Here is a 21,739-nt window from a genome sequence, read left to right on the forward strand (position 1 = left end):
GTGTTTGTGTGCATAATATTTTCTGTAATGCCACTGCAGTCAAGAATGTAAAATTTAAAATGAAATTCTAGACTGTGTCAGATATTATTGTTCTCTTCAGAAGAATGGTGTTTGTGGCCCTGAGTTTTCTTTACTTTTCATTTAAATAACTTCTCAGTTGTTGTTTTAGATACATCTAATGGTTACGTTTATAATTTTAAACTTCCATGAACAGACATTGAGATACACAAGTAAATTTCTGTGAGAAAGCTTCTACTTTTACTGCACCCCTGGATAATAGAGAACTCTGCTCTTTGGTGTGCTTAGTTTGGCACTTCTGGTAATGGCCTGATTCAGATCAAAACTCCTGATTACAACTCCAATTCAGGCCACTTTCACTAATCAGGATGCTGAACAGAGAGGAGCACAGTGGCTGAGTTGTTAGGTCATATACACAAACTCCACTGCTTGTTGTTTTGTTGGCTGTATGTAGCCATAGTGCAGCAACACTGTTGTGTGATGTTTGTTGTTTTAGAAATCCCTTGAACTGGTCTGAAGCAGGTTAGGGCTAGACACTAATACCAAAAAAAATTACCATAGCACTAAGTAGTTTTAAACTGATGTATGAAGGGGAATGGAAGGGCAAGAGGAGAGAGGAAGATACGAGGAGTCCTCTAGCTAGAAGAATCTCCTTAGTCTGTCAGTAGCTTGCCAGATATGACTTTAAAAGACAAGGGGAAATGGCAATACTCTAATTATTGAAAAGAAAAAAAGCTTAGAAAAACAAAATTAAAAAATCCCGTATCCTAGATCACCATAAATTCCAGGTGCTATGTTTTGTCATGCCATAGAGAAACACTACAGATCATGTTTCATGACACTTTCACTCTTCTATGATCCAGACAAAGTCCAGAAGCTTATTGTAATATCGCTCACCCTTCTTAATTCACTGGGGCAGTACCTTGTGCTACTAAGCTTTGCCTTTTGGCTGACAGTTTTGTGACACTGTTGCCTTTCGCCTAGATTGTCCCTATTGAGACATACAGCAAAATAGGTATTTTCTATGCCTCATAACAAACTTGCCTGCAGGGTCTTCTCCTTGCTTTTACAGTAATGATCAGTGTCTGTAGCTCTCCTTGTGATAGATGTACATCTTGACTTGGGAATTGTGTTCTATTGTGAACACAGCTTATGATTAATGCTTTGAAGGAGCATGCCCTTTGTATCTGTATCCTGTATCTCTTTGTGTGTCCCCACTCTGTCCAAAGTCCTCCTGTGCCATCTTTGAGAGCTACATGAACAGGTCATAGATAATTTATCACCATGTACTACATTTTAAATGGACCCTCCAAACCAAACCAAAACCAACTAACCAGCCACAACAAAAAAGACAGGATGACCTGCAGAGTCATTCCTCATAGCAGTTACTGCAGAGAAAGATGCATGGCTGGCTCACATTCGCTGTGTTATTTGAAGATTGGATTTTTCCTCAGAATAATCTCCTTCAGCTGATATCAGAGCTGCAGGAGGTTTCTAGAAAAGAGAAAAAGCCACTGGGTTTCTAGAAAAGAATCTGTTCCTCATTACCTCAAGATGAGAGAAGGCACATCTTAATGAGATGTTTCCCCTTTTCCAGTCAATGGGAACTTCACCAAACTGTCACAATTTCTCAAGTATGGTGGATAGTGGCTTAGAAACTTCATCTTCCAGTTCCCTCATGACCCACCGATGTTTCTTATCAGGTCCCATCAACTTGTGCACCTTCAGGTTTCTTAGATGTTCCCTAATCTGATCTTCTCCTACAGTGCAGTGTTGTCACTCTCCCAGCCCCTGCCTTGCCTTCTGCAACCAGTGTGGCTGGAGCACTCAGTGATGAAGACTGAGGTAAAAAAAGGGCCCGCATTTTTCCTAGTCTTCTTTTCTTAATAATGTGCCACTGTGCCTTTGTTAGCAAGAGAGGAGGCTTTGCTCCAGTAATTTTGTGTGAATCAAAGAGCCCAAATATGAAATTGGAATAATTTTAAGCAAATAACTGAATGATATGTTTTAAAGGCAAAATAGTATTATTACTCAGATAGGAGAAGAGTTTTTTAAAGGAGTAGAGAGTTATCAGGACAATTTCATTAAATTAAAAATCAATAAAATATTAAGAACTATTCAAATTAAATAAAACCATTTAAGTATATAGAGTTTAAACTGGTCTGTTGGCTTCTAGATAATCTAAAAAAAAAAAGTTAAGAAACATGAAAAAATAAACCCAGTATCTGATAGAAGATTGTACTTATTTTAAAAATACTATGAAATATTCCCTTTGTAGTCAAAATGTGTTTACAGAACACATTTTCAAAATGTGTTTTGAATGCAAACCAGTATAAATAATATTAAGCTGTTGCTGTGTAAAGGGCATTGATATGTATGAAAGTCTGAAAGATGAACTTAAGCTAGAGAAAAGAATAAAGAAATGTTAGAAAATCTTCAAGATCATTTCCTGTCACAGAAAATAATATTATAACTGTGATTCTTCCACTGATTAATCCAAAATCAAAACTGAAAAGGAAATTGAATCCAAAAGTCTGATAAAGGTCTAGGAGGGTTTTAGACCTGGTTTCCCACAAGGTAAAAAGACCTAGATGAGAAACTGTGAGCTGTATTCATCATTAGCCACTGGAGGAAGGTGCAAAGATTTTTCATGAAAACACACCTTGTTATATCTGTTGAAAATTGTCAAAGAAAGGTTTCTCTGATACAGAACATGACTCACAACATTGCTGTTAACTTGAATGGAGCTGGAGTTGTTGTCTATTCAACACTGCTGGTGTGAAATATTCTTCTCAGCTATAGAGTTTTATCTAATTTCTGTTACAAAAAAGTAATCTAAGCTATTAGTTTGTTAGTTGTGATACAGATAATTTTAGTTGCAGCCTTTTTAAGTACAACTCAATTTAGGATAAAGTGATTAAAAGTACACCACAGTGCCCTTTATCTTAGCCCCACAAGTTTCATTTTGGTTGCTTTGAAATAGCCAGAGATGATACAATTTGGAAAAACGTATCATGCTTATCCAGCCCAACTGTTACTTCTAAAAGTAGTCAAAGTTTCCATGCAGCAAAAACCTAGCTGAAATAAATATCCTGAGATGAACCAGAGTTTAGAAATTTTTCAGAACAACCTCATATGTTTGCTCCTGGAAGAAACTTACTATTTTTCATGAACAAAGAAAAATTGCTAAATAAATATGTCCTATTTTTAAACCACATATTATTCCCGGAGTCCGTATAATAAAGTCCTTTCAATTGCTGTATATCCTTTTCCACTCCTGAATCCACTCCGATCCTGATTCTTGCTCCTTCACACTACAGAGATTTCTTTCAATTTGCCAGAATTTCCAGACTGACCTTCAGACAGCTTTCTTCATCCTTCCTCAGGCAATACCTCTAAACCTTCCTGCAGTACTCCTTCCACATAATTGGAATCTACCACAGAGTCCTTGTGTCACTGTAGTAGCACTAAAACCGTAATTCAGGTATTTTCTCAAATTATTCACACTCCTGTGGGGAATCAAAAGTTAACAATAATGGATGTAGTTTCTTGTAATTTACAATTTTGAGGTGATTGTCTGTGCAAGTCCACACACACTGCCCTTTACCACCAGTTTTGTATATTATATGTAATGGCAAGAAACTCTTAGAGGCCATGACAAGGAAGGATGTGCAAGAAGTCTATATACATCACAACTGTAAAAATGTTCCAAGAGAGATATAGACAATGTGGACACAGGACAAAATGGTTGGTCTACACAAGCAGTTACCTTCAGGAACTTCAGATCTAGACCAACAGCCTGCTTTTATAATTGTGTGTCATCAGTACTTTGTATCATGTTGTATTTATCTTTTACCACTTCATACCCACTCGTTCCACTTCTTTTTCATGAAGCATCTTGTGTCCTCTCACCCTGAAAAGGTCATAATCTTTCTGCCTTTAATTTCTCTCCAGCATTCAGCTGTCTCCCACTCAGGGCTATCAATGTTTTTACACTGCAAGCTAATGAATAGCTCTGCTGGTGATTGGCTTTAAAGCTAATAGCCTATGCCAAAAGGGATATATGCTTCTCAATGAAGCCAAGGAAGCAGCTGGCAAGGTCTGAGCTTTCCAAATAGCTTAGATTCCACCCTTGCAGCTTCAGATGTGGCTAAAAGTTGACTAATCTAAACCTTGGATAGCCAGGTGAGAAATGGTCTTCCCCTTGCTTTTAAGAGAACAGGAGAGTGTTCTTATGAGGAAAGGAAGATCATACAAAAGGGAGAGAAAGGCTAGACAAGAGAAATATATAAATAATATAGAGAGACGACATGACAGAAAAAAATCAAAAGAAATGTAATAGAGTCATAGAATCATTTAGTTTGGAAAGTACCTTTAAAATCACTGAGGCCAGCTATCAACCCAACACTGCCAAGTCTACCATTAAACCATGTTCCTAAGCCCCTCACCTACACATCTTTTAAATCCCTCCAGGGACGGAGACTCCACACTTCCCTGGCCAACTTGTTTCAGTGTTTTGCAAATGTTTCCATGAACAAATTTTTCCTACTGTACAATCAAAACTACCCTGGCAAAAATTAAAGCTGTTTCATCTGTCCTACTGTTACTTGGAAAAGGAGACACTGATCACCACCTGCCCACAACCTCTGTTCAGGTGATTGTAGGGAGTAATAAGGTCCTGCCCTAAGCCTTCTTTTTTCCAACCGAGACACCCCCAGCTGCTTCAGCCACTCCTCATAGTAAGTGTGCTCCAGATGCTTTGCCAACTTCATTGCTTTCTCTGGACACATTTCACCGCCTCAATGTCCATCTTGTAGTGAGAGGCCCAAAACCAGACACAGCACTTAAGGTGCAGTATCACCAGTACTGAGTACAGGGAGACAATCACTATCCTGGTCCTACTGGTCACACTATTTCTGATACAAGCCCGGATGTCACCTGGGTCTTCTTGGCCACCTGGTCACACTGTGGCTTATGTTCAGCTGCTTTTGACCAGCACCTGTGGGGGTGTCCTTTTCTGCTGGGCAGCTTTCCAGCCACTCTTCCACCATCCTGTGGTACTACCTTGGGTTGTTGTGACCCAAGGGCAGGACCCAGCACTTGGTCTTGTTGAACCTTATACTGTCCAGATCCCTCTGCAGAACCTTCCTAGACTCCAGCATGTTCCCATTCTTGCCCAGATTTGTGTCATCTGCAAACAGACTGAGTGTGCTGGGCCTGATCCCCTGGTTGTCCTATATATGCTGTGTGATGGCACTCAGGATGATCTGCTCCATGACCTTCCCCTGCACTGAGTTCAGGCCTGTAGTTTCCCAGATTCTCCTCTAGGCCCTTCTTTTAAATGGGTGCCATTTTTCACAACCTCAAGTTGACTGGGACCTCCCCAATTAGTCAGAACTGACAACAAATGATGGAAAGTGGCTCAGTGAGCACTTTCACATCCCTCAGGACCCTTGGATGGATCCTATCCAGCCCCAGAAACTTGAGAATGTCTAAGTGGTGTAGTGGGTCACTGACCATTTCCCCTTGGATTATGGGGGCTTTGTTCTCTTCCTTCTCTTTGTCTTACAGATCAGGAGGCTGGCTACCCTGAAAACAACTGGTCTGACTATTTATTTCCCCTCATGTAATAAAGGCCGGATGTTCTCCTTGACCTGTCTTTGTTGTTAACATATTTATAGAAATTTTCTTTTGCCTTTTACACACGTAGGTAAATTAGGTTCTAGTTGAGCTTTGGCCTTTCTGATTTTCTCCCTGCATAAACTCATGACATTCTTGTAGTCCTTCTGAATGGCCTGCCTGTTTTTTCAAAGGTTATGAACTCCTGGGATTTTTCTTGAGTATGACTCTCTCTGTTCAGCCAGGCTGGTCTTCTTTCCTGCTAGCTCAATTTTCAGCACATGGGAACAGCTTGCTCCTGCACCATTAGGTTTTTTTTCTTTAAGAATGTCCAGTGTTCTTGGACTCATTTGCCCATCAAGACTACCTCCCAAGTGACTCTCTCAACCAGTTCTCCTAGAGAGGTCAGTCTGCCCTCCAAAAGTCCAGGATACCAGTTTTCCTTGACACCTCTCCTTACTTCTCTGAGAATCAAAAACTCTGTCATTTTCTGATCACTGTGCCCCAGACAGCCTCCAACCATCCTATCACACCTCCCACGAATCCTTCTCTGTTCAAACAACAAGTCCAGTGGGGTGCCCTTCCTTGATGGCATCTTGTCCAACTGTGTCAGGATATTGTCTTTCACACATTCCAGCTATCTCCTGAACTGTTTCTCTTTGCTACAATGCTTTTCCAGCAGACATCTGATAAGTTGATGTCCCCTGCAAGAACAACAGCTAGTGATTGTGAGACTTCTCCCAGCTGCTTATAGACTATTTCATCCGCTTTTTCTTCCTGGTTGGCCTAGATGGTCTATAACAGACACCAACCATGGTATCTGTTTTTTAAGTAAAAACTTAAAAAGATGAATGAAACAGAAGAAGAAAATCTGCAAAAGAATGCATTAATAAACAATGATTTTGTGATTACCAGTACTGGCAGATGTGGAAGTAATTTATCTGACATATCTAGCAAATCGTTTGCAATTATTCTTTGCAGTATGCTTGAATTTGACATCATATTAGACTTGATTTTTCTTAATAGTGTGGGGCAAATTTAGGGAAAGAATTATTTGCTCATCAGTTCAGCTTTTATCAGAACTGACAGTACGGTAGAGTTCAGTAAATAATCACATGAATCTTTTTTACAAAGACTCTCTTGCTATTAATAGCATACAGGCCCCTTATGTACCTGCAAGGCAACTTCTTTAGTATGCATAGTCCAAGGAAACACTTGTATTTAAACATGGATAGAATGATCAGCAAAGCTTAGTCTATAGTGTGCTGCAGTTTTCTTGGGTTTTATCCAGCAGTTCTCCAGGAGAACTTGTCAGTCTGGCTGCTCACCCTTAGATCCTTTGCCAGTCTAATGGCAGTTCAGAAAGGAAAACAACAGAGATGTTTTTCAGTGAGACTTGTGGTAGGGGGGTATTGAACTGTTAACAGGAAGAGAGAAGAGTAGATGCAATTGAATGGAAGGACAAGGGGTGATAGGTTGTTTCCAAATCTCTGAGTTTTTTCTTGAGGTCTATCCCTTTTTAACAAATTGCAAATAACAAGGTGACAAGTTGCAAATGCAATCTCACACAGACACAATCTTTATTTCTAGTCTGGAAATTGTCTAGCTTTGAAAGAGAAGACAAGGTATTTCAGAAAAGCACCATCCTACCTTGTGCACTTAGCATTCTGTACAGGTTTGGGGTTTTTTTCTGATTATCTCTGGTCCTTGTATGCTTTTGCATGTCAAGCCCCTTTGGCTAGTGAATCTGCAAATAAAATAAAGCTTCTATCTGAAGCCAGAGGTTCCTGAATGCCTCACAGACGTGTTTTCATTACAGCTGTCACACTGTGCAGTTGCAAAAGTCTGTTGTGACAAATCATAGCTCTGAAGGTAGATTAGCAGACGTTTCTCATCTTTATTTGTGACAACGAAAATGCAAATGTATCTTAGCTGATTGTTTGTTTCACTGAATCCTACTATCCTAAGTTGCATCACTTAAATCTCCTTTTGGTTTCTCCTTCCCCATAATTTTCCAGAACAAGCGTGAACTGAGTGTACATAAATATATAATTATGCATTCTCTCTTGCCCTGCCTACTTCTGATGGGGTTTATCATGTAAGATGAAAAATAAGTGGAAAATGTTGTAGCTGACATTTGTAATTTTTTTGACTGATATTTATGCTATTCTCTCACATATGGAGCAATATATGCAGGAGCAAAAGGTTCTTACTCTTTATTAGGTGTTGTTCTTCTATATATTCTTATATATTCTATATATTCTTACAAAGCAAGGCTGAAGGCATGCATCCTGATGTTCTAGGTGCAGAGACTGACCCTTATAGTGAGAGAGTTTATTTTATGATCTTGAACCAACCTCGACAAAGTTTTGCCTCTTGCTGCTGTTGGGCTACAGAATCTGTTATTCTGGAGACACTTATCACTCATGATCATCAACCCTGAGGTTTAGATTAGTGGGTTTTTTTAATCTTTTTAAAAAATGTTCAGATACCACACAATTTATCTGTGGAGGTGTAAAAAATGCACATATTCACAATATGTTTGCACCTTGTAGACACTTTTTGTGACCCTTTAGGAAGTAATGCGTGGACTCCCACTGTGATCTGTGGATAACAAGTTTATGTCCCCTGCTTTGGCTATGATGACTGAAGAAATAACATACATGAATAGCAGATGAGATGTAAAAATTTCAGCTTGCTTGAAAAATTTATATTTAGGAAAGTTAAACTTCTTCCTATTTTTAGAATGAACATTCTTCTCAAGTCAATGCAGTTCTCACAGGATTTTCATCTGCACATGCAGACATATCAAGAGAAGAATATAGTTTGATGTATCAAATTATTTTCTACAAATGAGGATGAACCATATGATTTATAAACACACTAACAGCAGACAGCCCACTGTATCAAACCAGCTCATTGCCAGAAGCAGACTTGATACTGTGTCATGTGGGAAAATAACATTTTCATTTCCCTTAAAACAGAAGATGAAGTCTTCCTACATAAGAAATTAGTAGTAATTCTGCTTTCAGTTTTATTCAGAATTCCCTCTGTGCGTGCCACCATCCATTCCACACAATGTTGGTGGGCAGCAAAGAAGCAGTCTGCTTTCAAACTTACAATACAAAAATGTTGAGAATCGGATTCTGTTCTTTCCATGGATTTTTTTTTTCCTTTTTTATAATTAAAAGTGCATTCTTCCTTGCAGCTATTGGGTGATATGGAGGTTGTTTTTTTTAATATGAACATTTGATAAATTAATTCATATTATGCAATAGCTGATGAAGTATCTGAAAGATCCTCACAAGAGAGTGATGGAAGAAGTCAGAGATGCTCCTATCCTCCCTTGCCCAAGTCTTTGAGAGATAGTTTATGCTTCTGCTAGCAATGTTTAGTATACCAGATACCATATTAGTTCTATAATGGAAAATGACTGTAGTACGCAGCACATATTAAAATTTCTGCAAGAGTCAGGCAGAAATTTCTTTGCTCCCTAAATGAAAGTTCTCTAGGTCCATTCAGTTTTTAAGGAGTTTTCTCATTGTTGTTTGGTGTGATTACAGTTGTAGCTGTTCCTGCTCTACCTTTCTGCTATCACTTGCTCTGAATTTAGGAGCAAGTTTTAGGGAATGGAGACATGGCAACTGCAACCTTGAGGTTGTCCAGCATAAGAGCAAAAGAACTGGCTTCTGCATTTGGATGCCTCCTCTCCATCTCCCTCCTCACTCACTGATTAATTAACAGTGAGTTAATCAATCACTGTTGATTAACCTCCCTAAGATTTTCATAGCATTTTTTTAGTCCTTGTAGTAGATTTGTGACATAGGAAGAGCTTCCTTGGTACTGGTATCCTAAAAGCTTGTAGCGGTATCATTCTGCATTTACATGAAGAAGAGTTTAACAAGCTGAGAAGCAAATTTTCTGTTCACAGGCTCGAAGAATCACAGAATATTCTGAGTTGGAAGGGACCCCTAAGGATCATTGAGTCCAACTCTTAAATGAATGGCCCATACAGGGACTGAACATACAACCTTGGTGTTATTAGCACCGTTCTCTAACCAACTGAGCTAATCTCAGGGTTTAAGGTGCAAAGAAGGAAACAACATGCTTTACTATACTATTGCTATGAAACAAAGACCTTCAACTCTAAAGAGCAGCACTTGCCTATGTAATGGAAGTACATCCTTTATTTCTTGTTTAAACAGTAGACAGATTGTTATCACTGTTCAGTCAATATGAATGTAGTATCTGAACTTTAAGCTTTTCTTAGCCTCTTGATGTACTCACTGGAAATGCCAACTTAATCACATCAGTTAAAACAGAAAAATTGTGAGTTTTCAAAGCTGATTTTTTTCTTGGTTATTTGCATATCCAAAATAACATTTTAGTTTGTTGGCTCCAAAATTTCTCTTACATGTCCAAAAGGTCTACTTGGTAGAAATGTCATTCCATTAATTTGGTCAGTCCAGACAATGCTTCTGAAATCTTGGAGAACCCTTAGGATGTAGCATATATGTCAATCCCCCTGGAACAGTCTTAACTGCTAAAGCAGCATCAACCTCCCATCCTTCATGGTACCATTGGTTCATGCTGAAAGGTAAGAGATGCCTTTTTTGCCGCTTTTGGTCAGGTTCTCTGTACATTTTATGTCATTGAGACAGGGTAGGTTCTTTCTACATGAAGCATCCACCCAATGGATTCCATACGCAACCTATTAAATTAGATCTTCTTGAAATAGAGCACCTGTAACTACACTTTAGCACTTTCCAGCTTTGGCAGGAAAGAGGAAGATTGTTTCTTGTTCTGCTAGTGAATTTTCAACATTAGAGAAGGAACTCTAATTAAGTGCACGAATAGTCTATTTGGGCATTATTGTGGGAGTGCAAATCAAAACTGTGTCTGATACCTGGAGGGTAAGACATCATAGCTGTAATCCATTTGTATTTTAGGAACTGAAGAGCCCTGAATCCATAGTAGCACTGAGACAGCAGGTCTTCCCCCTCACAGAAAAATGACCTGTGATTTCACCCTTGGCCATGTCCCTTCCACCATTCTTCACTCGGAATATCCAGGAGAAGCTCTGAGAACAATGTCTCTTGTTGCCTGTGACAGGGCAGTTTGCAAGGGAAGGCTTTCAGTATTTTCAGCCATGAGAAGAAACAGGATACAGCCCTTGTTAGCTGCATATGTAGTAAGAATTCTTGGAAGTGTAAACCTGCATTATTGGCAGAGCCTGTAAGAGCTAGCAGGCTCAACTATGAGAAACATTCATCGAAAGATAGTTGGACTTTCACTCCCTGAAGGGAGACTACAAGAAAAATGGAGAGAGACTTTTTACAAGAGCATGTTTTTAAATGAACAGAGAGTAGGTTGAGGTTGGATATTAGGAAGAAGTTCTTTCCTGTGAGGGTGGTGAGGGGCTGGGACAGATTTCCCAGAGAAGTTGTTGATGCCCCATTCCTTGAAGTGTTGAAGATGAGGTTGAATGGGGCTCTGAGCAACCTGGCCTAGTCAAAGGTGTCTTTTTTTTTGTCCACCTGACCTTCAGAGAGTGCTTATTTTACCATGTGAAAAAATGAATATTATATGAATGCATAGGCTTTTTGTAAAAAGTTAAGTAAAAAGCCAGCATGAGCTTAGCCAGACATGAAGTGCAACTGAATAGAAAATGCTTTTAAATATGTATGAAAAAAAAAAATCGACATTTAGTTACTTCCTGATTACCTAAATAATGGGAGGCAAGACTTAGAGAAATACCAATTACTCTTTGGGAAAATTATTATTATTTTACCATTAATAGCAATGTATTTTGGCACCTGTCAGTAGGCTGCCGTGATTTTGTAATGGTGAAATTCAGGACTTTGTGATGGTTTCTGTTCCAGTGACTGACACACTGACAATTCCCTTGAAACACTGAATGCAACAGATACTACGTAGAATTTTCAAGGAAATATTTGACAAAATTTGTGTCCAAACTGAGGAAAGTTTCCTCTAATGTTCTCCAACACATGGTGCAATTTTAGAAAAAAACACTTGTGCCAGAGAAGCTCTTTTTCTTTGACTTTTAGAGGACTGCAGCTTGTTCAAACTTCATCTAGCTGTTACTCTCTTGCTTAATCCATGCTCTGTATCTACTTTTAGGATCGGTGGAGCACTGCCGACAGTCTTCTCCTATTTTTCGGAAGTGCTTGCTCGGGAGAAACGAGGTGAACACCTGAGCTGGCTCTGTATGTTTTGGATGATTGGTGGTATTTACGCTTCTGCAATGGCTTGGGCAATAATTCCTCATTATGGTAAGAAAACAGCACCTTGTGATTTGTAGCTCTTCTAGTGTGAAAGTAAAGCTCTTGAAGTATATCTTAAAAGGGGGTATTCATGTCTGTTCTCAAAATACTGACCCCACTTTTGGTGAATATAGTGAGAGTAGGTTGTACCCTAAATAAGAAGTAATTTATTAAAAGAGCCAAAAATTAGCCAATATCCATGTTTAGTCAGATTCTTTAAATTACTGAAAACCTGAACACATGAAAATATAACTGGTTTTACTGCTGAATCTGGGGAAAATAGATCATGTGGAGACTTGCATCAGAGAAAATAAATTTTAAATTGCTGGATGTCAGATTGGTGCTTATTTTGATACAGAGATAAATTGTCAATTATACATTATTGAGAAGAAGAGTGAAAAATTTCTTAATGTTTGCAGTGCTGAAATCTGAAATTAGTCTGAAAAGAAAACTGTGCAGAATGTTTCTTATTACATCTTTTTAGTGGTGTAAAAAAAGATATATGGAACAGAGTGCACTTAAATGCGATAAGGATGCATAAGGGCAATGGCTGAAGTTATACACACACACAATACATTGTGAAAGAGCTCTTTAATTGCCTTGACACGGTTAAACATAATATGGAGGTACAGATTCAATTCTGAGTCTCTTGGGCTTGCCTTTCAGAAGAGTTAAGTGCTCACAGGTCTCCAGTGTTGCTGAGACTGCTCAGGGGTTCTTAAAAATCAGCTTCTCAAGCACTTCTCCCTGGCAGTCCTCAAGCGAAGTAAAGCAGCACACTGAGTTAGCTGGCAGTGCGGTTTATCACAGTTAGATTGTGAAACAGAGGACAACTTCATAAGGTTTGCCCAAAGTGATTTAAACATTTAGCAAGTGGTAATGTCCAGAAATAAATTACAATAATACGAACTAATCAAATACTTAGACTGTTGCATTAAAATGAATTTTAGAGTCCAGTACACTCAACCTGATATCTTCAACCTTGCCTTTGACTTTGAATTGTTGGAATCAAAGAGAGGAATTTTTGCTGATAAGGCACCATGCGGATTCTTTTTTTCCAATTAGTAAATTGCTTTGGTTGCCAAGTATGGTTTTGCTTTCCTATGGATTTTTATTTTCTTTATCTTTCAGTTGAAAATGCAAACATTATGACAGACTGATTTACAGAGGTTGTTTAAATATAAAATTGTAGATTTATAAATAACTCAATATCCTTTACTGAGGTACTTTTAAAATATCATATGGCAGTATATCTCAATGAATAATACAATTCCTTCTACCAAAGCAGTGGTACTAGAGAGAAAAATTTTCTTCTTTCTTTAGCAGTGGAAGAATATCAACAACAAAAAACAATGCTGCACAGATTTTTTTTGGTGGTGTTGTTTTTTCCTCATGTGAAAATATTTGTTAATTAACATGAGAGAAAAGCTAGCCATTTAAGTCACTTTTGCAGCTAATTAAGGAAAGTTGTAATAGTCAAGAGGAGGGCAAAAAAACCAAGCTACAGACAACAGAAACAATCCTTTCTCACAGTAAAAGAAGTTCATACCTCATTTTGATGGCAAAATTGTTTATGGGTTCTGATGAAGTCTTAAAATTGTCTTTACTTATAAACCAGATTTATTTTTTTTTATGTTGTAAAGTTTAAGACTAGTGTCTTAGTTCCTAGTGTAAATGTGAAACCATTCCACTTCATGCAAAATGTGTTGTCATGCTACTGTGCTGAGCTCAGCCATTGCCAAGTGCTCCCAGAGCAAACCCTGCTCCAGCATTTGGAGAGTGTGGTCACACATTCCTATATCCTCCTGGAAACACTCCACGACAGAGGAATACCCATGCAGATCTCTGCACCCTTTGTACAACATGCATTTAGGAGGCTCTTATGGTATTTTGTCTTTTACAACTTCTTCACTGTTTCTATGGATTTATTTTGCCAGAATTAATCAAAGATAAAGATTTTTCTCCAAATCACTTCCAGTCCATCATTTACATTTTCACTGACCAGGAAGCAAAACATAATTATAAACAAAACACCTGCTTCTGAACCTCTTTTATATAGTGCGTAGGGATTTCTGAGCTCTCTGCTTCTCATTTGAGGAGTAAACCATGTTGATTTTTCTCAGATGGACTCAGAAGTTACTCAGCAACAGTGAATGAAGTTGCATCTGTTGAAAAGAGGTAAACTATCATTAAGCATAGTGGAGTTATTCTTAAATTAATAGAAAGACATCAGGTCAACACAGTAGAATAATTTCAAATATTCTTTTCTTCCCTCTTTTACAAATGTATACCTTTCATTTTTACTGCTTTTTATATAAACCACTTCAAAAAGTCCTAGATTCAGAAATACACATTATCTAGCCAAGGCAGTCATGGAAGCTATGCATACAAGTTTACCAGCTGAACATTCAGCTGTATCTTTCAGTGAGAGAACAAATATTAGGTTCTCTGTATGTAATAATTTACCTCTGTTGTTAAAGCAGAGCAGGAGTGTGTGAAATATGGGGAGAGAAGAGGCTCTGAAACACAAAATAAAGTGTAGCTAACAGTTGTCTTGGCATCAGCATGTCGTTAAGTGAGGAATTAGCATGATATACTGCTGCAGTGACCACATATTGAAAGGCTAATATTATCTGGAGGACAAGCATCACTGTAGTAGGACTTTTGATTTCTGTATCTGTTGGGTGCTGTTTAAAAATTGAAAATGGATATAGACTTGTTCAGAGTCTCCTAAACCAGAGCTCAGGCCACAGAGAAGATATTAGAAGAAACATCTGCAGAGAAATGCTTCTAATTGCAGCTAATTAACAAAGCCCAGGTTAGGCTGCTACAAAGAAATTGTTTTATGCATACTTAGATGTAGCAGTGAATCTGATGAGAAACTTGTTTAAACATGTCTTAAAATGGCTCTTTGTGGTCCCTTTGCAAACACGTGTTTCTTCTTCCCAACACCCCCCACAGCAACTGTTATCTCCCATGCAGGAGTGTCCTGGGAAAAGTGTCCTGAGGTGTCCCATTGGTCCTTTGTTAAACCCTTTCGTATTGGCTGTTGACCCCTTACCTGATGGTTTCTTTTGTGTGACCCTGAACTTGTGATTGGTCCCCTTTGACCCTCCTAAAAGCCTTATAAACCCCTTCCCAACAATAAACTCTCTCTTGCCTCCTCTCCACGCCCGGTGTGCTGTCTCTGCGCCTGCCATGGAGCCACGTGGGTGCTGGGGGGAGGGGAGGGCACCTCTCCCCTCCAGGCTCGGGGCCTGAAAAACCCTGTCGCTGGAGTCCCCTTTCCCCGTCCCACAAGACGTTGGAAATGGTTCTTCAGACGGAGAAGGAACTAGAGCTGGGCTCCCCCACGTCGTGGGTGGGGAAAGGGATCCAGACTTATATCAGGCTGGATAGGAAGAATAATAATAATTTTATAAATACTTTTACAAATGCAACTTTAAATTTAGCATTATGTTTCAAGGTACATGAGTTCAAAGATCTACTTGGTCTTACAATAGTCTTTAAAATGTTCATTTTCCAAATAATGAAGAATCATAAGACTCAGAAATTTCTGTTTAAAATCTAGCCAGTGATATCTTAAATTTTTTATACCAGATTTATGTGTTAGTCTGAGAATAGAAATAAAAAAGAACTATGAAAGTTGTTTTATCAGTTAAAAATAAACAAATAAACAAAAGTTGTGTGCCATACCCATGTATTTTTGTAAAAATCAGTCTCAATTTTTATTGTAACGTATCTCCAAACTAATAATAGGAAACTGGATAAGGATTTCTTTTATTAACTTCTTTTATTCTTAAATCTTATTCCTCAACAAGAAGGGGAGTACTTGTCCAGAAAGAAATTAAATTGCAAGGCAGAGAACAGGATGGTGCAGGTGCCCAGGCTGCTACAGTGCAAGCTGCATGTGAGTTCTGAAGCTTTTCCCACACTCTAACACGCCACTTCTGGTATGTACCAGAGGAGAGAGGAGATAGTCATGTCAAATTACTGTACTGAACGAGTCTCCAAAGTATGATCAGAAACAGAGACATTAATTCCATATATATGCACCGAATTCCAATTAAATTAGGCTGGATTATTCCTTAAAAGACTGCAAATTTAATAATACAGAATCAAGGAAATAGGAAAAATACTTCTTTCTAACACACTCAATGCAAAAAGCAGATACAAGTGTAAATATTTATTCAGACCAGTGTAATCACATTGCATAACAGATCTTCATCTAAAGTATTCATTTTTCATCACTTGAGTCTTTTTTCCCACTGAATTGAGGACCACTTACTTGTGTTCATAAGAGAGGTATTTAACACCATTAAGGAAACAAATTTGGAGTAGAAAGAACTGGAATAAAAAACCTAAGGGAAAAGCATTCCATTTCAGAAGTGAAGATTTCTTGCCTGGCTGCAATGTGTCTCTCTAGGTGTAAGTAGGAATGTATTAATATGTTCTCTTTTCCAGCAGATTTTTCCATTACATCAGCATACAACTGATGTTTTATTCTGTGACTGAAAGAAGACTAGTTACAAATTATATTTCTACTTCAGTCATCAGAATTTTACTAAACTAAAAAAAGCCACTTTTTTCTGATTTTTTTTTTCTTTTTGAGACAATAACTTCTTTACAGTAACATAGAACTTAAAAATGCAGACATAGAGGTGTCCAAAAGATGCATTAACAGTTGATTTGCAAAATGCTATATTTAAACTATTAACGATAACTTCTATTTTTAAAATGTATCATTATGTCTCCCACTTTCCTTACTTCTCCCATTTTTTTCCTGGTCTGCAAAATACCTTATTTCTACTTTTCTCTGAACATCTTTGCCTATTACTTTTCTCCAATCAATATAATTAGATGAGTTTAAAGGACAGAAACTGGAGTTTAGTTTAGATAAGAGAGAAATTAAGTTTTATATACAGATGTAATATAGTACTGACATAAACTGCCAAATACTTTTACAGGATCTCCATCACTGGAGGTTGTTAAGGGCACATCAATTCACAGTCTGTCCTCAGTAGTTTAGAATCACATTAAATTCACCAGACCTATCGTTGGACACCTGTTCTTAATTTTACTTTTCATAAGTAGATAGGTCCTTCCATAGGCACAGGAGTCCATAAATGGCTTCTATTTCTATCTAAGTGTAAATGTGATGAGAGTGGACCAATCTGTTTTTCTTTCTACTAGGAAGTGGCTTGCAGAGTTGCCTCAAAAACATTTCTCAGTTTGTAGCAGAAGATTGTTGAGGTGAAGCAGATCCGTTCACCTGAAGAAAATAACTTCGGTGGCAATGAAAACAATCTTTTTTAATTAACTTTTTGCGTAGGTTGCTTGAGAATAGCTTTTGTAGTGTTTTACATGTCATGTTTGCTCTGTTCTTGTGTCATCCAGCTGGAGACAAAAAAGAAAAATATATCTTCAAAACTACAGTAAAACCCCCTTCCGTATGAAACTGTCGTGTACTTTACAGTAGTAAAATAAGCAAGGAGGTAAGCAGAGCTGTGTGGAGCAACTATGCAAATGAGGAGATGGGAGCTACTGGCTCACCGTGCAACTCACAGCATGTACAGCACCAGGCGATGTTAATGGAGGAATTAATCTCTCAGCCTGATGCAGATTTAACTGAGAACATGATGGCCTAAAACTGTGGAGTAGCAATGAAGTCAGCAAACCTTTTAATTCCCTTATTCTATCTTGGATTTTGTTGCGTTAGGTGGCACATGGCAGCAGCAGTATCAGGGCAAAACATCCTATGCCAATGGTACCTGTTATCAGTGTGTTTATAGGTGTAGGGCATAGCGAGTACTAGTACTTGATGAGTAATAAAAACAGAATATCTTAGGAGCCACCCATCTTCCAGCACTTCTGATGAGCAGAACTGGATCCTTTTGAGTGATGGGAGCTCTAAGTGTGAATTTACAGAGATTTCAGTCTAGCCTGCTGGTCTCCTCCCATTATAAGCGAAGTGGAGTCAAAAGGTTGAACTATTGCGGTGATGATTATTCCAAGATGAATGCCCTGAAAAAATTGTTCCCCAGTACATAAATGCTAACGATATGTGTTTCAGATAATATGAGGAAGAAGTGTAGCTTTTTACATTTGTCAGGCTTTATTTTTATAGAAATTAAAAGGTTGAGGAATTATTACTAAGATGAAGGACTAGAAGCCATATGCTTTGCTAGCAGCCTGTATAGGCTACATTTTTTTCAACAGTAACCCATAAACTTGGGTATCTCAAGGTCTAGTTCAGAATTGTACCTGGATGAGTATAGAAAATTCTTGACTATTTCGAAAAATTAGGGTCTTAACCTCATTATTACTTGTCTGTAAAAAAAACCCCAAAAAACACTCTACTTTTTTGCTGAAGTTGCACAGACTGGTATCTGGAAAGCTTCTCTGGACACAGTTTGCTCAAGTTTATAAGCTTCAAAGTGTCAAAGTTGATGGTAATGTTGTAAGTAACTGGCTGTTACTTTTACAGTAGTCACCGTATTTCAGGTATTTATTGTAGAGCTTCTAAATTTTCAGTTGTGCGTTAGAGGTGGGTCTGAGCATCACAGGAACAAGTTGATTTCATTCATGACTATTTCATCAGCTGCTCCCAGCATTTCCTCAACAGTGAGGTGCCCAACATCCTATAAATGTCTTATGAACCATGGTTTAGTCTTAGGGAAAGGATGACCAAATTCTTCCTTCTACCTATCCTTTACTGTAGTCCCCAGAGAGGAATCTGACTCTCTCTGATGCCATGTATCCATCCAATCAAAAGACCAGGATGCACCTATGTGATTTATAATTTAAAAAAATCACACTTGCCTGCTTTCATATTGCTGCATGCCTGCAGTTATTGTGACAAAAACAACCAGTGAAAGAAACTATACTCAGTAGTCATATCTACAGAGGTGATTTACTGTTGTTCTTTGGATGTCAACTCCTGATTAATGTGAGTTAGAAACAGGAAAAACAGTTATGTTTGGTTTCTTTGTTCAAAGTTGGAGTGTGCTGAAATAGGATGCCATCAATGATTTAGGCATGCAAGAGGTGCATCAGTGATGTCTTCTTTAATCTTGCAGAAAGCAAATGAGAGAAAAGTGTGATTAGCTGCAAAAGAAAAAGGAATAAAGTGCTTATCGATGATAAGACAAACTGTAATGAGCTGAAATTTCTGTCAAGGGGAGGTAGTACAGATAATGAAAAAAACTTTATGATGGTGCATTAGTTAAGCATCTGAATAAAACTGCTATGGAAGTCGTGAACTCTGTCATTGAAATTCTTTAAGAACATATTTCAATAATATTGCAGGGGTCATTGTTGATTATGATTGGGAACAAGTCGATACACTGGATGCTCCCTCAAAGTCCCCTCACCTCTGTTCTATTAAAGAGATGCTGTTGCTTCAGAGTGTGTTGGGGTAGGCCAGAAAAGAGCAAATGAAGAAAAAAAAAAGACAAAAGAAGGAGAGAAATTAATAAATTAGAATTAAAAAAGAAACAAAACAAACAAATAAAAGTAATCCCCAGCCAACGTTAGACATTCCCAGTACACGTAGGAAAACACTTGTCTTTATCAAACTATTCTAGCCGGTAGCTCCGGAAGGAAGACAGAAGGCTTCTCAGCCAAACAACCCTTCACTCATAGAAACAGGAATTTACAAGTTGACCCTTCTTTCATTTTTAAAATTCTGGACTCTCAATTAAAAAAAAAAAAAAACAAACCAAAACCCAAAACACAGAAACAAACAAACAAACAAAAGCCAAAGACATTGTTTTTCTTACTTTCCTCAAACATTTCTCTAAAAATATGCCTTTTCATGGTAGTTCGGAACAAATTCAAGCCAAAGTAAAAGCCGTTTGGGAAAAAGCTGATCCCAGGGCTTCATTTTCTATTATATGCTAGTTTCTGTTTGCAGAAGATAATCTGAATTTTATCAGTTGTCCAGAGCAAAGAGAAACACCAAAGAAGATGGCCTGAGGAAGAGCTCCACGTTTCTTTTCTCAGTTATAAGAAGCCCATGAATGCGTGAATCTGTAGAATTTGAAATCAATGTTATGTCCTTTTTTTTAGACTTGGAGGAAACACGTGATCCAAATTTTAAAACCAAGAGCAGATCTTCATATTTTCTTTCTTATAAAATTGCCTTTCTGATACATTTTCTGTCTTCGGAATCAACCTTAACCACTGAAAAATACCATTTGAGATTTAAAGAAGTTGAAGCTTTGTTAAGGTTGAATCTGCATTTGCTATGAGACTGTCCTAGGCTGAATAAATGGAATAGATCAGACATAAAGGCATCTACTACATAATGCAACATCCGTTGATCTGTTTTGCATTCCTCTAAGAGACAAAATGATCCTCAATGTGCTGTGCTTCCACTCTGCAAATACTTAATGCACTTCCATTAATCTGGTATTCTGCAGATGAAGCTATATCTATACTTTTTAAATCTGAATTAATTGAAGTGTGTACAAGGCGGTTTTAAAGTTAACTTGAGTTATCAACTTCTATTCATGAATTGTTCTTCATTTGAAATGATCCTATGAATTAGATTACACTGAATGTGTACTTTAAAAAAATCTTCATCCTTAGAAATGACAAGACTGATAGAACACAGCATAATTTAGAACAGCTGCTTATGCAAATCTAACCAGGAAAGCAAAACAAATCACTTTATCAGTTTGCTATTTTCTGTGCCCTAATGCAGGGTTTGATATGGTCATTTCAATGTTTATATTTGCAAATGTTAGAAGCTTAAGTAGCTTTTAGCACATCTACTTAATGAGCACTAAAGATGCTCATTAGTGAGCTTCAAATATAACCTTTTCCTGAGCACTTCAGATTGAGGGCGAGAGAAAAAAATTGTTTATTGAGAGGTTCAGTAAAAATCTAGCAAATTACTTTGTGAGCAAAGACATTACAAGGCCCAGTGTCCAAGGGTTCCTGTCAATGACCCTGTGATCCTGGCAAACTCCTTTCTCTCCTCTCTTCCCCCATATTTCTTACAAGGCACTATGACAGTACTTCGAGTATGTCCTTGCTTTTTCAAGATCCCTTTCTGCTATAGTCTCCACAGTTGCCCTTTCTTTTCCTCAGAACTGTGCTGTAAGAAACATTCAGATTCACACACTCTCACCATACTCATGGCTGCATTACAGCCCTGCTCTGGTGTCAGGGAGAAAGCCACACGTTTTGACTTAGTCAGACCAGTGCCAAAGCTGATGGATGGTGTGGCTATGTTGTGGTCCCATTCCCCAGTTTGGCTGCAGCATCCCTGAAGGACCACTGACATCTCCTGCCTTTTCCTCCATCTTCTGATAGGTTCTCTCTCCTCCACCTGGGCAATATGTTTTACAACACTTTGGAGAATGTGAATTATCTTTGAGACTATTTTTTCCTGTGCTTTTTGATTGAAGTAGGTTAATGGCTTTAAAGGATGCTGGCGGAGGAACTGACAGTCAGGTGAATAGACTGTTTCTATAAACACCACTGTTCAATGCCATAAACATAATTTTCCACAGAAACCATCGTAGTAGTCAACCATTCTTATGACAATGAAAAAATGTCAGCTTCTCAGCCTCGGTTTTAATGAAAATTCAGTTTCGCACAATGAATTGGCTTTGAGTATACTTTAAGGAAAATTATACCCAAGTTAATGAACCTGCCTTAGAAGCCTGGCCAACAGAAATATCTGCAGTCTCTGGCATTAACCTTGCTTTTCACTTTCAGAAATAAATAGGATGCTAATCTGATAAGATTTCTTTGTTAAAATTTTTTGTGTTAGAATGACAAAAAAAATTTGGTTTTGTGGTTGGTCT

At 38.0% G+C, this 21,739-nt stretch overlaps 1 protein-coding gene across 1 annotated transcript in view; it reads left to right on the top strand.

Moving 5' to 3' along the window:
• SV2C (synaptic vesicle glycoprotein 2C) overlaps positions 1–21,739 on the top strand; it is a 114,208-nt gene that overhangs the window by 50,575 nt on the left and 41,894 nt on the right. Inside the window, exon 4 of the mRNA XM_027709971.2 lies at positions 11,779–11,930. Within this exon, the coding sequence (XP_027565772.1) occupies positions 11,779–11,930 (152 nt within the window). The remainder of the gene's footprint in view (positions 1–11,778; positions 11,931–21,739) is intronic.

Source organism: Pipra filicauda, unplaced genomic scaffold (assembly GCF_003945595.2).
Source record: "Pipra filicauda isolate LSUMZ 115617 unplaced genomic scaffold, ASM394559v2 scaffold35_size7292922_pilon, whole genome shotgun sequence".
In the NCBI taxonomy this organism is placed as follows: domain Eukaryota; kingdom Metazoa; phylum Chordata; class Aves; order Passeriformes; family Pipridae; genus Pipra; species Pipra filicauda.